This window comes from Podarcis bocagei, assembly GCF_964188305.1.
Source record: "Podarcis bocagei genome assembly, chromosome: 2".
In the NCBI taxonomy this organism is placed as follows: Eukaryota; Metazoa; Chordata; class Lepidosauria; order Squamata; family Lacertidae; genus Podarcis; species Podarcis bocagei.
In genome coordinates this window covers 11,363,273-11,378,110 of record NC_138126.1, presented here as the reverse complement: position 1 = coordinate 11,378,110, position 14,838 = coordinate 11,363,273, and the positions used below count along the sequence as shown (strand labels likewise).

At 45.5% G+C, this 14,838-nt stretch overlaps 1 protein-coding gene across 1 annotated transcript; it reads right to left on the bottom strand.

Moving 5' to 3' along the window:
- Positions 1–9,830: 9,830 nt before the first annotated feature.
- On the bottom strand, positions 9,831–13,401 carry LOC308581193 (uncharacterized protein). Its single transcript, XM_081183720.1, has one exon. The coding sequence runs from the start codon at positions 12,245–12,247 to the stop codon at positions 11,849–11,851; it is 399 nt and encodes a 132-aa protein (XP_081039846.1). The 5' UTR covers positions 12,248–13,401; the 3' UTR covers positions 9,831–11,848.
- Between the last annotated feature and the right edge of the window lie 1,437 nt (positions 13,402–14,838).

The following is a 14,838-nucleotide window of genomic DNA, read 5'->3' as shown; positions in this document are numbered from 1 at the left end:
AGGATCTTGAGTTTCACATCAACATTGAAAGATATCCTTCATTTGAAGGTTTCTAAACAAATGTCTGACAGCCATATATCAGGACTGCCCTGATGGCGTCTTGCCGTCTGGTAGGGGGCTAGGCTGCTGGCTGACTTAATTCCAGGATAAATACAACTCTTCTAGCATTTGTTAAATCCTTTGCATAATTACATTTAAGACAATACATAACATAGGTAGCCTTTTAAAAAGAATAAGGCCTTTTTAAAAAGGGAACTCATTTTAAAACAGTTTCAGAAGAAACCTCCCCCCCTTCAGCCAGCTGCTTCAGCCAGCTGCTTTGTTTCCATTAGCTCTTCCCAACATTTATTGAAACTCTCTCAGTTTAAGAAACAGCTTTAAAAAGACTTCCCAGCTAGATGCTTCTCCATTTGGTCTTGGCCTTTTTAACCTTAGAAGATCTGGCTCATTTTACTGGGAGGCACATTGGCATCATTTTACTATTTACTCATTCCTAATCATGTTTATCTCTGCCTTTTTTATCTTCTATAACATGTAGGGTCAGTGCCTTACTCAGTCTGTAATTTCAGCTTTTACGACTTTGAGAATTGTTTTCTGCTATCAATCAAAAGGGGCCCCTTGTCTACGAGGAAGAAAACACTGTCAGTGTTTTCTTAAGCAGCTAGCCTTCTTGCCTGGCATGAAACTTTTGAAAATCTTTTAGGCTCTCTCTTTAATATACAAGTCCTGATCAAACATTAATAAAATGCAGGCTTATGCCTGATGCCTCATTCCCCCCTTTCAAGCTCAAGGACCTTCGTCCCAAGTGTCCTTGATAGCTTGACCTTCATCATGTTCCTGAGGTAAAGCTCTGTATAGGGCCATGATATGAGGTAGAGTTTCATTTGAAACCATCTTGCTAATTGTACTTCTAAAACATGAAATGATACATGGCATCATACATAAAACCATTACCACTACTGTCAAGAAAAACAAGCAAGACAATAGTATCCCTTTGAGTCCTGTGACATTAGGTAACCAATTGGTGAGCCATCCCATATCCCATCCTTCCCATGTTTGTACTGGGACATGTGCTATATTCTCCATCTTTGTGGCCAACACACGGATTGCCTCACCATTATCTGAAATGTTAAAGCAACAGGCATTCCCTGTCAAGTTCAAGACTCCACATAGGCCTCCCTGCTTGGCAAGTACATAATCCATTCCCATTTTCAGCTGCAAAATGGCGGCTCTACTTTCATCCAACTGTTGTGCAATAAGTCTCAAACTCCGGGCCGTTGCATTGGTTACAAGTTCCACTACTGCTTGCAATCGAATTATTCTGTTTAGATTATAAATAGGATCCCGTGCCCCTTGTATGAGCTCACCAGGATTCCAGGAGGCAGGATCATAATAGGCTATAATGCGCTCTGGTGGCCAATCATCAGTACCGCTCCAACTTTGGGTACTTCCTCCTGCTATATGAGAAATATCAGCGTTTCTTCGTGTTCGCTTGGCCAAATTAGTGGGCATAATCCACATTGGTGGTAATACCCATCCCAGGAAACAAGTCCCACTCCATTTGGAGGGGAGTTTCTTGTATGCCCATTCTCCACATATCCACCACAACCATCGGGTCTGAGGTCTTTGGTACGTGGAGTACAGAAGGCGAAATAGCAAAAGAGGTAGAGAGTTCACAGTGCAGTATGTTAGATTGCCTTTTTCTGTCACAGTTATGTTCCATACCACTTTCCATGCATGAATAAAAGGAGGTGCACAGGGCAAGGCATTCCGAGTTCGATAGGTAGTATCGTGTGCCCAGGTATTCTTAATATTATCCCAAGTATAGTGACAATGAGAAGAGCCTATCATAGTAGAATCAGCTGCATCTGATGATTTATGTACACAGAATTCCCCTTGTACAGGTATAACTCGTAATGGTTTAGTTGAGTTCCATCCGGGGAAATTCTGTACTTCTGTTTGGTGTGGTATTTCGCTTACCATACCAATGGCATCTAATGGTATCGGTAGTAAGGGCATACCTCCCTCTGAATCATCTGGCCCAAGAGAGCAAACAAGGCAATTGGTCCTATTTGCAACATTGGCTACCATTTCAGCTAAACCTACCCACATATTGTGGTCATGGCGGAATCCATATTTAGTCAATTTGGTCAGATTCAAGGACCCTTCCCCTTCCCAAGGGATCAGGATTAATAGAATCATGTTGATGTCTAGCATATGCATTCCTCCCACAAAAGATTACCTTATTGTGATAGCAAATAAATATTAGTCCCAATATAATTCCCCCAGTGACAGGAATGGGGAACCACCAAGACCAAAACATATATCCCGAGGATCCCCAATGAGTAATATCTGATAATTGTTCCACAAGGGGGTGGGCAGTCAATTAATTGTATAAGAGAATCTTTCCTTTCACAATCGCTGGTTCAGATGCTCCTCAAGCTTCAGGCGTGCGCAGGTCAGCCAGCTTCCAGGTTGTGGCTGCAGCAGGCCGGTCGTCAAATGTTGCCCGTGACCTAGCCCGTTCCCGGTAGGGCTAGATACAGGGGTTTTTGGAGAGAGTCAGTTTAAGAGGATTAGAGGGGTCACCTTTGCACGTCCAACTGCCTTCGGACTTCTTCAAACGGGAGTGATGAATCCAGGGGGTCACCTCAGCTACCTTCACCGCTGTTGGAGTAGAGAGCAAGACGGTGTAAGGTCCACGCCACTTAGGTGCAAGTGGATCACGTTTCCACTCTTTCACCCATACGCTATCGCCAGCCTGGAACTGATGAATCGGCTCGGCAATGCTGCACGGCGTGCGCTCGAGGGCCCACCTGTTAAGAGAAACAAAAACACGGGAGAGAGATTGCACTTGTCCCTGTGTCACATGGTCTCCTATTTGTTTAAGATCAGCTGAAATATCCTGAACAAAGGAGGGCGGTCTCCCATACAGGAGCTCAAAAGGTGACAACTTAAGTCTTTTTGTGGGTGCACACCGAACACGAAACAGTGTTATGGGTAACACATCTACCCATCCCAATCCCGTTTCCTGGGTTAATTTTGCCAATTGGGTTTTCAGAGTCCGATTCATTCTTTCAGTTTTCCCTGAACTCTGAGGCCTATAGGCTGCATGCAGTCTCCATTTCACTTGTAGGACTCGACATACTTCTTGTACTACTTGATCAATGAACGCTGGCCCATTGTCACTTCCAATGCATCTAGGTAATCCAAACCTCGGGATCAATTCAGTCAGGAGTCTCTTAGTTACCTCTCGTGCCTTTTCAGTTCGGGTGGGAAAAGCTTCAACCCATCCGGTAAGAGTATCTACAAACACAAGGAGATACTTGAATCCCTTAGAAGGGACCAGCTCTGTGAAGTCCACAATTAGGCTTTCCATGGGGACATATCCCACATGTTGGATTCCAGGAGGTTGTACCGGTCCCTGCCTGGGATTGTTTTTAGCACAAAGAACACATTTCTGTGAAATGCAAGTTGCTAATTGTGATAGGTTAATAATATACAACTTCCGACTGAGACTCTCTCTGGTTGCAGTACCGCCAAGGTGAGTAGATTCATGATAATTTCTTACAATTGTGCCTGCTAGATGATGAGGTACATAAATCCTATTGTCTGGCAGGATCATCCAACCGTCCTTCACAACTGCTCCTTCCTGTTCAGCCCACTTCCTCTCTTCTGGGGTATAGTGAGGTTTAACTTCTTCTGGAACTACCTCTGGTATGAGGGCTGCTATAAATCCTCCCACAGGCTTTTGGGCTGCCTCTCGGGCTGCTTTGTCAGCAGCATGATTTCCTCTGGTTATTGGATCCCTTCCTCGTCCATGACCTTTGCAGTGCATTACAGCAATCTGTTCTGGAGCCCATACTGCTTCTAACAGGATTTCTACTTCAGGTCCATATTTCAAGGCCTTCCCGTGGGCTCCTATTAGACCTCTTTCTTTCCATAGAGCACCATGTGCATGCAGGGTTAAGAAGGCATATTTAGAATCAGTATAGATGTTTGCCTTACATCCGGCTGCCAATTGCAGAGCTCTAGTTAAACCTATAAGTTCAGCCTTTTGTGCTGAGGTGCCAGCAGGCAAAGCTTCAGCTTCCACAACTTCCTCATTGGTGACCACAGCATATCCTGCTTGTCTGGCACCTTCATGCAGGTAACTGCTACCATCAGTATAATATACAACATCTGGATTTTTCAATGGTTCATCTTTCAGATCGGGTCTACTGGAATAAACTTCATCCATTATTTGGAGACAATCATGTGATTCTTCATCATCTACCTCTGGTAGGGGCAGCAAAGTCGCTGGATTGAGCATATTCACTACTCGTAGATGAATCCTGGGATTTTCACACAATAGGCCTTGGTACCTAGCCATCCTTGGGTTCGTTAGCCAATAACTACCCTTATATTCCATGAGTGTCAGAACAGCATGAGGTACATTCACATACATCGTCTGGTCGAAGGTAAATTTATCAGCTTCTTTGACAAGGCTTGCAGTGGCCGCTACTGCCCTTAGGCATGGAGGCCATCCTTTTGCTACTGAGTCCAATTGTTTTGACAAATAAGCTACTGGACGGTTCCAACTTCCTAATCTCTGGGTCAGGACTGCCGCTGCAATCCCATTCTGTTCATGTACATACAGCTGAAAGGGTTTTTCCGAATTAGGCAGTCCAAGGGCTGGGGCCTCCATAAGTCGTTGTTTGATAACTAAAAAGGCTTGTTGCTGCTCAGGTCCCCATACGAATGGGTCCTTTTCTGCACCTCGAGTGCTTTCATGTAAGGGTTTGGCCAGACTGCTGAAATCAGGTATCCATAGTCTACAAAACCCTGCTGTTCCCAGGAATCCTCTGAGTTGTTTCCTTGTGGTAGGTTCCTTGATAAGGCAAATAGCTTCTTTCCTCTCTGGCCTCAATGCTCGTTGTTGGTGTGAGATGTCAAAGCCCAAATATTTGACCTTTTCTAAACATAACTGTGCCTTTTTCTGGGAAACTCGGTAGCCAGCTTGCCAGAGCAAGTGGAGCAGTTCCTCTGTACCTTCTTTACAGGTATCAAAATCCTTTGCTGCTAGTATAAGGTCATCTACATATTGCAGAACCACCTTTTCTCCAGGTATTGAGGGGTAACTTGTTAGATCCTTCGCCAAGGCAGTGCCAAATAAAGTTGGGGAATTTTTGAATCCCTGGGGCAATCTCGTCCAAGTTAGCTGGCCTTTTGTTCCTGTCAAAGGGTCTTCCCACTGGAAGGCAAATATAGGTTGGCTCTGTGGTGCCAGCCGGCAACAGAAGAATGCATCTTTCAAGTCCAATACAGTAAAAAATGTTGCTTCTGGTGGGATCAAACTCAGCAGGGTGTATGGGTTTGGTACATTTGGGTGCAAGGTCTCGATAGCCTGGTTTACGAGCCTCAAGTCCTGCACTGGCCTGTATTCATCTGTCCCAGGTTTTCGAACAGGCAAAAGGGGTGTGTTCCATTCTGATTGGCAGGGCTTAAGCAGACCATATTTTAATAGGCGGTCCAAATGTTTCTGGATGCCCTCTGCTGCTCGCCGGGGTAAAGGATATTGCTTTACAGATACAGGGGTAGCCATAGGTTTTAAGGTTACTACAATTGGAGCTATATTCTTAGCCATTCCTGGTGGGCTATTTTCGGCCCATACTCCTGGTGGCACCTGTAGGGTTCGGAGGAGCTTGTTTAACTCTGTATCCAATGTGGGTTGGACTTGCAGGGCTGACATTAGGCGCCATGATTGTTCCTTAGGTACTGAGAGGGAAATTATTCCTGCTGCCTTTGATGGCAGTTTCATTTCTGGACCTCGAGGAGTGAAGGTGATTTGGGCCTGCAATTTGGACAGCATATCTCTACCTAAGAGAGGTATTGGACACTCAGGTATATACAAAAACTGATGGGTTAAACGATGTCCCCCAATCTGGCATTCCAAAGGTTGGAGGAAAGACCTCTTAGCTGACTGACCAGTGGCACTTTTAATGACTACACTTTTGGATGCCTTTTTCTGCAATAGTTCTGGGAGTACTGAGTATTCAGCCCCAGTATCAATCATAAAGTCTATTAAATGGCTTCCTAATTGAATCGTGACCGTGGGCTCCTGGAAGCCTAACTTTATGGAGTCCGGTCTTTCCTAGTCTTGGGTAAAATCCTCCTCTGCCAGTCCAATGACATTGTCCCTACTCCGTCCTTGTCCAGGTCTCTGATATCTTCCATCTCGGATCATTCCCCGTCCCCGTCCCTGGTTTCTTGGGCCGGATCCTGGGCCTGGGCCTGGGCGTACTTCTTCCAACCTCAGGGGTTCAGGACATTCCCGCTTCCAATGACCCTCCTTCTTGCAATTCGCACATTGATTCCTTCCCAGTGGTGGATTCCTTCCCCGCCCTCTTCCTCCATTTAAGGGGCGGTAGTCTTGCTTCACTGCTGTGGCTAGCATTACCATCTTTTCCTTCTGCCACTTCTTCTTCTCTTGTTTCTCAGCCTCATCCCTATTCCGATAAACTCGGCGTGCAATGGCCATAATTTGGCTCATCAGCATCCCTTCCCATCCTTCTGATTTCTGAATTTTCTTACGAATGTCAGAAGCGCACTGGGCCACAAATGTAGCAGTAATCATTCTGCTGTTTTCAGGGGCTTCAGGGTCAAAAGGAGTCCATATACGATAGGCTTCTTGCAGCCTCTCTAAAAAGTCTCCTGGACTCTCATTTGGTTTCTGTTCTACTTCTGAGACTTTAGACATATTAGTGGGCTTCTGGCATGCCCTGCGGATACCTTGCACAAGCGTCTGGCGGTAGGTGGTAAGTCTGGCCAGGTGAATTACATTGTTTGGATCCCAATTAGGATCTTCCAAGGGAAAGTTGTCTTGGAGATGACGGTCAATATTATAAATATTTCCCACTCTGGCCTGCTCACGCAAATATATCTGTGCCTTTTCAATTATGTCTCTCCTTTCCTCAGTGGTGAACAGAGTATTCAGGAGCTGGCGGCAATCTGTCCAAGTAGGACTATGAGTATTTATTATTGAAGTCACCAAGTCCATCATAGCCTGAGGTTTTTCTGCGAAAGATGGGGTGTGTGTTTTCCAATTCATCAGATCCGTAGTTGTGAATGGAATGTACTGGAGGGTCGAAGTTCGAGGTGGCCGTGGTCCGAGTTGCCCGTTAACCAGCACAGGCTCCTCAAGTGCATCAAATACTCTTCTGAGAGGGGCTACTACGTGATCTTTCTCTTCACTTTGCTCTAGGGGCCTCAAATCATAGGGGATGGTATTTGTCCCAAGGCGTTCTTTTAGCAGCTTTATACGCCTGGCTGTATTGCTTGCTGACCGATTAAGGTCTCCCTGTAACTTCTGTAATAATTCTCTAGGACTTGGATGTACAGGAGTTTGGGGTAGGCAATCAGTTGTTCCACTAAAAGAGACTGTAGATGGAGTTCTACTGGGACTCACAGATGGAATAACCACTTCTGCTTGGGCTTTATTATAGGCCTCCAATGCCTCCTGAAGATATTTATCATAATCTATCAAGGAATCAAGTTCTGTGACTCCAGCCCCATTATTCATTCCACTTTCTTGCCTTGGGGTTACAACTGGTGGAGTGTTTGGATTAGGCTCCCTTCGATGTGGAGCATAGGGTGGAGGTGGAAGCAGCTCTTCCTCTGGTCCCTCAAAAATGGGTTTGAGTTTATTTGGCAAGATTCCTTTCCTAGCTTCGGCTTTTACAGCCAATAATTTGCATCGTTGGACTTTGCATTCCCTTATCCATGGAGGATTTTTATTTAATGTGCTCAGCCAGGAATCTATATATGAAAATTGTTCTGGGCACCCTCCAATTTCTTTGGCGATGTTAGACCAAAGTTTGCTTACTAAATTTATATCAAAGGTTCCTTGAGATGGCCATTCAGTATTTTGCTTCGGCCACTCTAATTCACATAACGTTCTCAGGCGCTCTGGCGTCATTTTGACTCCATATGCCCCTGAGAAGGCTTTCTTAAAATTATTTAACATACATTCAAGAGGTGTATTTTCCCCTTTTGAACCCCCAACTCCCATTGTATGGCCCTGTGAAGTATCCACTCAGTCACTCACACACACGCTTCGTGGATTTCCTTGCCTGGTGAAGTCGCCTTACCAGGAACCGAAGTACTGCCCACTCCACACTCAGGTCAGCTACAGATTGCTCTGTACTTTCTCACACATACAATGCGCTAGATACTTCACCACACACTACCTCCCATTCTTCCCTTTTCCCTACACCAGATCACCACCTGATGTACCCAACCACCTAGCGTACTCAGTTCCCACTTACTGAGACGCAGAAGTTTGATCAAGACTTCTCTTCCTCCCAGTTAATTGGAGGGCCAAAAATCCCTTTGTGCACTTACCCTTGGTTGGTTCCGTTTCCCCCCGGTCCGTCGCCGCCAGTGAGCAGGGTATCAGACAGACGAGACTTCTGCGTCCCCCCTGGAAAAATTTACCAGTGCGCGCTTGGGTAAGCAGTTTAGAGATCCTCTCTCTTGTACCCTGCCCAATAGGGCGAAGGGGCTGCGTTCCAGCAGACCACTTATCCGAGTCACAGGAGCACCATAAAATGTAGCACCCTGCTTGTGGTTAACGCTTAGCTGGAATGAAATATTCAACGCAGCAATAGAGAAATTAAAATAATTATTTATTTGTCAGACAAATAAATGAGAGGCACAGTGGTATATGGTTACCAAGCTCTGGCCTGGCTCCTGCCATTATGGCCAGCCCTTATATTCCCTTAATCCAGCCCCCTTTGCTCCTCCTGTGGCTGCCTCTGTCCAATCAGCCTGGTTGGATTTCCTATTGGCTGATTGCTATATCCAATCCTAAAAGATACACTCATATCCTCCTGTCCTTATATGGAACACAAAGAGCTATATATTGTTACATCTATAAATGACAAATAAGTAGTAATATATCTTACATGTGTCTCAACAAGGAATCTTAATTACCAGCTCACCTCTTGCCCTCCTTGCCCTATTGCCTTCTAAAACAAATGGTTAATCTTAAATTTTTATCTTAAACATATGTCAAGGATCTTGAGTTTCACATCAACATTGAAAGATATCCTTCATTTGAAGGTTTCTAAACAAATGTCTGACAGCCATATATCAGGACTGCCCTGATGGCGTCTTGCCGTCTGGTAGGGGGCTAGGCTGCTGGCTGACTTAATTCCAGGATAAATACAACTCTTCTAGCATTTGTTAAATCCTTTGCATAATTACATTTAAGACAATACATAACATAGGTAGCCTTTTAAAAAGAATAAGGCCTTTTTAAAAAGGGAACTCATTTTAAAACAGTTTCAGAAGAAACCTCCCCCCCTTCAGCCAGCTGCTTCAGCCAGCTGCTTTGTTTCCATTAGCTCTTCCCAACATTTATTGAAACTCTCTCAGTTTAAGAAACAGCTTTAAAAAGACTTCCCAGCTAGATGCTTCTCCATTTGGTCTTGGCCTTTTTAACCTTAGAAGATCTGGCTCATTTTACTGGGAGGCACATTGGCATCATTTTACTATTTACTCATTCCTAATCATGTTTATCTCTGCCTTTTTTATCTTCTATAACATGTAGGGTCAGTGCCTTACTCAGTCTGTAATTTCAGCTTTTACGACTTTGAGAATTGTTTTCTGCTATCAATCAAAAGGGGCCCCTTGTCTACGAGGAAGAAAACACTGTCAGTGTTTTCTTAAGCAGCTAGCCTTCTTGCCTGGCATGAAACTTTTGAAAATCTTTTAGGCTCTCTCTTTAATATACAAGTCCTGATCAAACATTAATAAAATGCAGGCTTATGCCTGATGCCTCAGTTTGGAGTGATAGACAACAAAATTTGCTCCTTCTTTACGCTGTGCATGTAATGTGGTTTGCTGTTGGAAATACAGGGATTGCTGACTTTTAAAAAAAAGATGGGGCAAATTGATGGGGCCGGGCAGTCTGCCTAGCGATGGCTATAAGTTGCAAGAGCCCAAAGAGAACTTCCATATGCAGAGGCAGTGTACCGTTGAATGACAGCTGCTGAGCGATAAACAGTGAAGAAAGGTTTCTGGATGCATCTGACGGGCCCCAGTTGGGAGACAGAATGCTGGGCTTGGCGGCGATTCTCACCACCAATGCGGAGAACGGGTTTGTCAGAGCAGGTTGTCGGATTTGTAACAGCAGGGATCATTCAGTTAGTCACCCAAGGGTTAATTCCCCCCCCCCCGAGTCAGTTAACCAAATGGTTGCAGAGGTGTTGCTTAGCAACCAGCCATGATCTTTTCTGAGGTAACACGTGCTCTGATTGGCTTTGCGATTCTGAGGGAGTTCCCTCCTGTACTTGGTTAGTCATTGTACTGTATGTCTTCCTGCTATGTACAAGGCCTGACTGAAACAAAATCCTCTGCTTATTTCTCCTCAAATTATACCCTGTTCCTATTCAGTTTACTTGATAAAATACTATCTTTTTGCTCTGGACTCCATCTGCTTTATTCAAGTCATTCCTCTAACAAGCTAACTTTTCATTAAAAGCCATACATGCGGTGATACGACCTCCGTCCCTGCAGTTGCACTTCAGCCATGAATCCAGTATTATTTTTATTATTACTTTTTACAACATCCAGGTATACAGGTTTATCCAGGGTTCTTTTGCATTCATAAAATAATAATGGGAGGTGGGGAAATCCTTGCCCCAAGGAGCTTGAAAGCAGGGGTGGGGAACATTTTTGAGGCTGAGGGCCACATTCACTGCTGGGGAATCTTTTGGGGGCCACATGGCACTGGTATGTGGGCAGGTTTTTACATACATCCTGCAGGCAAGCAAGAGGCCTTATTGGAGTTCAAGGCTGCACTCCAGCCTAGTAAAAACACCTGAGGAGGACATGCCAGTGAGGGATGTTGACTGGGGAGTGTTCTGAGGGCCACATGGAGATGCCCGGGGGGCCGCTTTTCGGCCCGCATTGGAGGTTCCCCACCCCTGATTCACAGCATAAATCCGAAGTGTGGCCTAACCTTTTAAATTATAAAAACCGCAGAGTGCTTTCCTTCCGAGGCTGACTATTTGAAATTGCGAAGCGACACTGGATCTTAGTCAAAAGGCCGAGAAAACACATGCCCTGACAGGTTATGAGAAAGCTAGAGCAATAATCCGCCAACGAATTTGGGATGTGGAACTGCAATGCCACGTGAGCGAGATGAATAAACACCCAGCAAGAAAAGATAATGAGAGAGGATTTACCCCAGCAAATTATTTGTCATAACTACAAATACCTAAATACAGACAGTCATTTACCCTCGCTAGATTCAGCGTGCAGGGAAGATTCAAGGGTAAACCATTCGTGGAACGAGTCTGCCCCTGCGGCTTGATGGAGGCAGAAACTGTCTCTCATGTCTTGTTACGCCGCCGTTTCTACGGGGATATACGCTCGGTATTTATCACTCCTGTTATACAAAAATCTCCAAATGGGTCCGAACTTCAATGTCTAAAACTCCTGGTAGAGGACAAGGATCCAGAGATCAAGCTAAGGGTGGCCAAATTCTATGTGACTGCCATAAAACTTAGGGAACAAGCTGTGCTACCAAAATGATTAAGGTTTTAAATGGTAATTTTAGGTTATATTTTAGTGATCAAGATTTAATATATTTTTTTAACTGCTGCTATATCTGAATTGTCTCGGTTATACCCAATTGCAATCCAATGTATCCCTGTTGTGTTTCATGATTTTCCTGATATTGTAAGTGACCTGGAACTGGTCTGTGACTGCAACAATAAAATTCTAATTCTAATTCTGAGAAGCAACACAAGAAAATGCACGATTGCAAACAGTTCAAAGGGGACAGTGGAATTCCAGAGGTTCAGGATGAGAGCCTGACCTCCGCCGGGCTCTCTTCAGCGTGGTTTCTTTTGTGCAGCAAGAGGAGCGAGATCTGGCAGAAGCTTTCGCCGCACTCTGAGCAAGCGTACAGTTTCCTGCCGACATGGACCCGCTGGTGCCGGGTGAGGTGCGACTTGCAAACAAACCCCTTCCCGCAGTCAGGGCACGGGTGGGGCTTCTCGCCGGCGTGGCCGTGGCTGTGCTGAATGAGGCCCGAGCGGGAGCCGTACTTCTTCCCGCAGAGAGAGCAGGTGTACGGCTTTTCCCCGGTGTGGATTCTCTGATGTCGGGTGAGGTCCGACATCCAGACGAAGCTCTTCTCGCACGCGGAGCAGTCGTACAGCGTGTTCCCTTTGTGGACTCTGCGGTGGCTGATCATGTGCTTCTTGTGAGTGAACCTCTCGCCACACTAGTACATCATGGCCCCGTCGATGTTCTTCTCCTGCTTGTAGAGGCCCGAGTTTTTCAGTGCCTTGCCGATCACGACACAGCTCTTGGGCTTATGCTCTGGCAGGGTTCCGGCAAATATCTTCTTGCCTATTCCGCAAGGAACGGGTTTGCTCCCGGACTGCCTCTGCGGCCTACGAGGATCCCCAGAGGTTTCAGCGTGGTCCTCACAGAGGTCCTCTTCTGTCACACCTCCTGGAGACATCCCACATGGTTGATTTAGCCGGTCGGAGGTTTCCTGCTGACTGGGCCTCTCTCCATTCCCACTTGCTTGCCAAACACCTAGTGGAACAAAGAGAAAGAAAGAAAAGGATCCAGAGGGAGCCCTTTGGTCTTTTCTTTTTCTTTTAAATCATTTTTATTGAATTTTACATTACAAATTTAAATTCAAACATTAAACATCAGCATCCTCATTTAGGATTCCCTGAATGCTTCGACTTCCCTCCGCCCTTCGGTGGTTACCATTTTCAATCTTTTTATTTTCAACTGCTTCCCGTAATTTTCTCTATTTTTTTAAAAAGAATCCATTTACAGTGGTACCTCGGGTTACAGACGCTTCAGGTTACAGACTCCGCTAACCAAGAAATAGTACCTCGGGTTAAGAACCTTGCTTCATGATGAGAACAGAAATCGCGTGGTGGCAGTGGGAGGCCCCATTAGCTAAAGTGGTACCTCAGGTTAAGAACAGTTTCAGGTTAAGAACGGACCTCCAGAACAAATTAAGTTCTTAACCCGAGGTACCACGGTATTCCATAGTTTTTCGTACTTTACAAGCATTACTAAAATCCTGCCAAAGTCTTTAGTTGTTTACAATGTTCTCTTAAGCACGTTGTAAATTTTTCCCATTCTTCAAAGTTATTCTCTTCCTGGTTTCTGACAAAGTCCCAACCAGAGACAAATGGTTGATGAAGATGATGGACTACACTGAAAAGGCGAAATTGACCAGGAAAGTCAGAAATCAGAAACCCTTTGGTCTTTTCTAAGTTATAACAGGAGCCAATGTTGTGTTAGTGCTGCAAAGTGCCAGACTCAGACCTCCCAGTGCTGGGTTCAAATTGATGAAGCTCACCGGGTGACCTTGGGCGTCACTGCAATTCCATGATTCTATAAGATCCATCTTGATCCCAGAAGTTCTCTTTCAATGCCTCCTGCTGGCCTGCTGGATCTTGCTAAAGACCCATCAAGTTTCCCACATTCAGGGGCCACTCAGTTTGGAAGCAGGACCTGAATACAACAGGCCCGGACCAGAACAGTGGGCTCACCTGGTCCAGCACTCTGTTCTCCGTGTGCTCAACCAAATGCCCCACCATTACAAGACCTGAACGCACCAGCATGACTCTCCCCGTTTGTGACTCCCAGCGACTGGCATTCAGAGGCATATAGAGCTTCTGGCAGTGAAGGGAGAACACAAGCCATTCCATTGCAGCTAGTAGCCAGTCACCAGTGTTGAAGCAATGGTTCTTCAACATCAACTTCGTTGGACCGAGCATGTTGTGTGGATGCCTGATGGTCGTCTTCCAAAGCAACTGCTCTATTCCACACTTAAAAATGGAAAGCTGGTGGTCAACAAAAGAGGTTTAAAGACTCTCTCAAGGCAAATCTTTAAAAAATGTAGTATAAACACTGACAATTGGGAAATACTGGCCTTTGAGCATTCCAGTTGGAGAACAGCCTTTACCAAAGGTGTCAGGGGCTTTGAAGACACTCGAACTCAGGATGAAAGAGAGAAAAATGCTAAGAGGAAGGCACGCTTGGCAAACCCTCACCATGATCAACTACTGCCTGGAAACGTATGTCCCCACTGTGGAAGGATGTGTGGATCCAGAATCAGCCTCCACAGTCACTTATATGGACTCACTGTTAAAACCGTGTTCTTGGAAGACAATATTACTTGGTTATGAGGGATCGCCAAAGAAGGCACTGATAGCCTTAACCTCCACTGATTTCTCCAGCTCCCTTTGCAAAACCAGATGCTGCCATTTCTTGTGTATGTCAGATGAAGATGTCCTGCCTTTTGTCTCTCCTGGATCTCCCACCATTCAGCTTCGCTGGACATTAGTGTTATGGGCAGGAAAGAAGAACTTCCCTCTGTCCACGTTCTTCACAAAGCTAGCCAAGCTGGTGGCCTCATTGCCTCTGTGGGAGGGAGTTCTGTAGTTTAACTGTGCGCACTGAGTGAAAAAGTACCTTATTTTGCCTGTCCCGACTCTTCTGACATTTGGCTTCATTGGGTGTCCACAAGTTCCAGTCACCTTTGAAGGTGACTTAGAAACTGCTCCAGAATTCAGCAGCTAGACTGGTGACTGGGAGTGGCCACCAGGCCCATATAACACTGGTCCTGAAAGACCTACATTGGCTCCCAGTACGTTTCCGAGCGCAATTCAAAGTGTTGGTGCTGACCTTTAAAGCCCTAAACGGCCTCGGTCCTGTATACTTGAAGGAGTGTCTCCACCCCCATCGTTCAGCCAAGACACTGAGGTCCAGCTCTGAGGGCCTTCTGGCGGTTCCCTCGCTGCAAGAAGT

What these genes read in the sequence shown, in the direction of transcription:
- LOC308581193 (XM_081183720.1), bottom strand. Translation starts at nt 12,247, where the DNA reads ATGATCAGCCACCGCAGAGTCCACAAAGGGAACACGCTGTACGACTGC.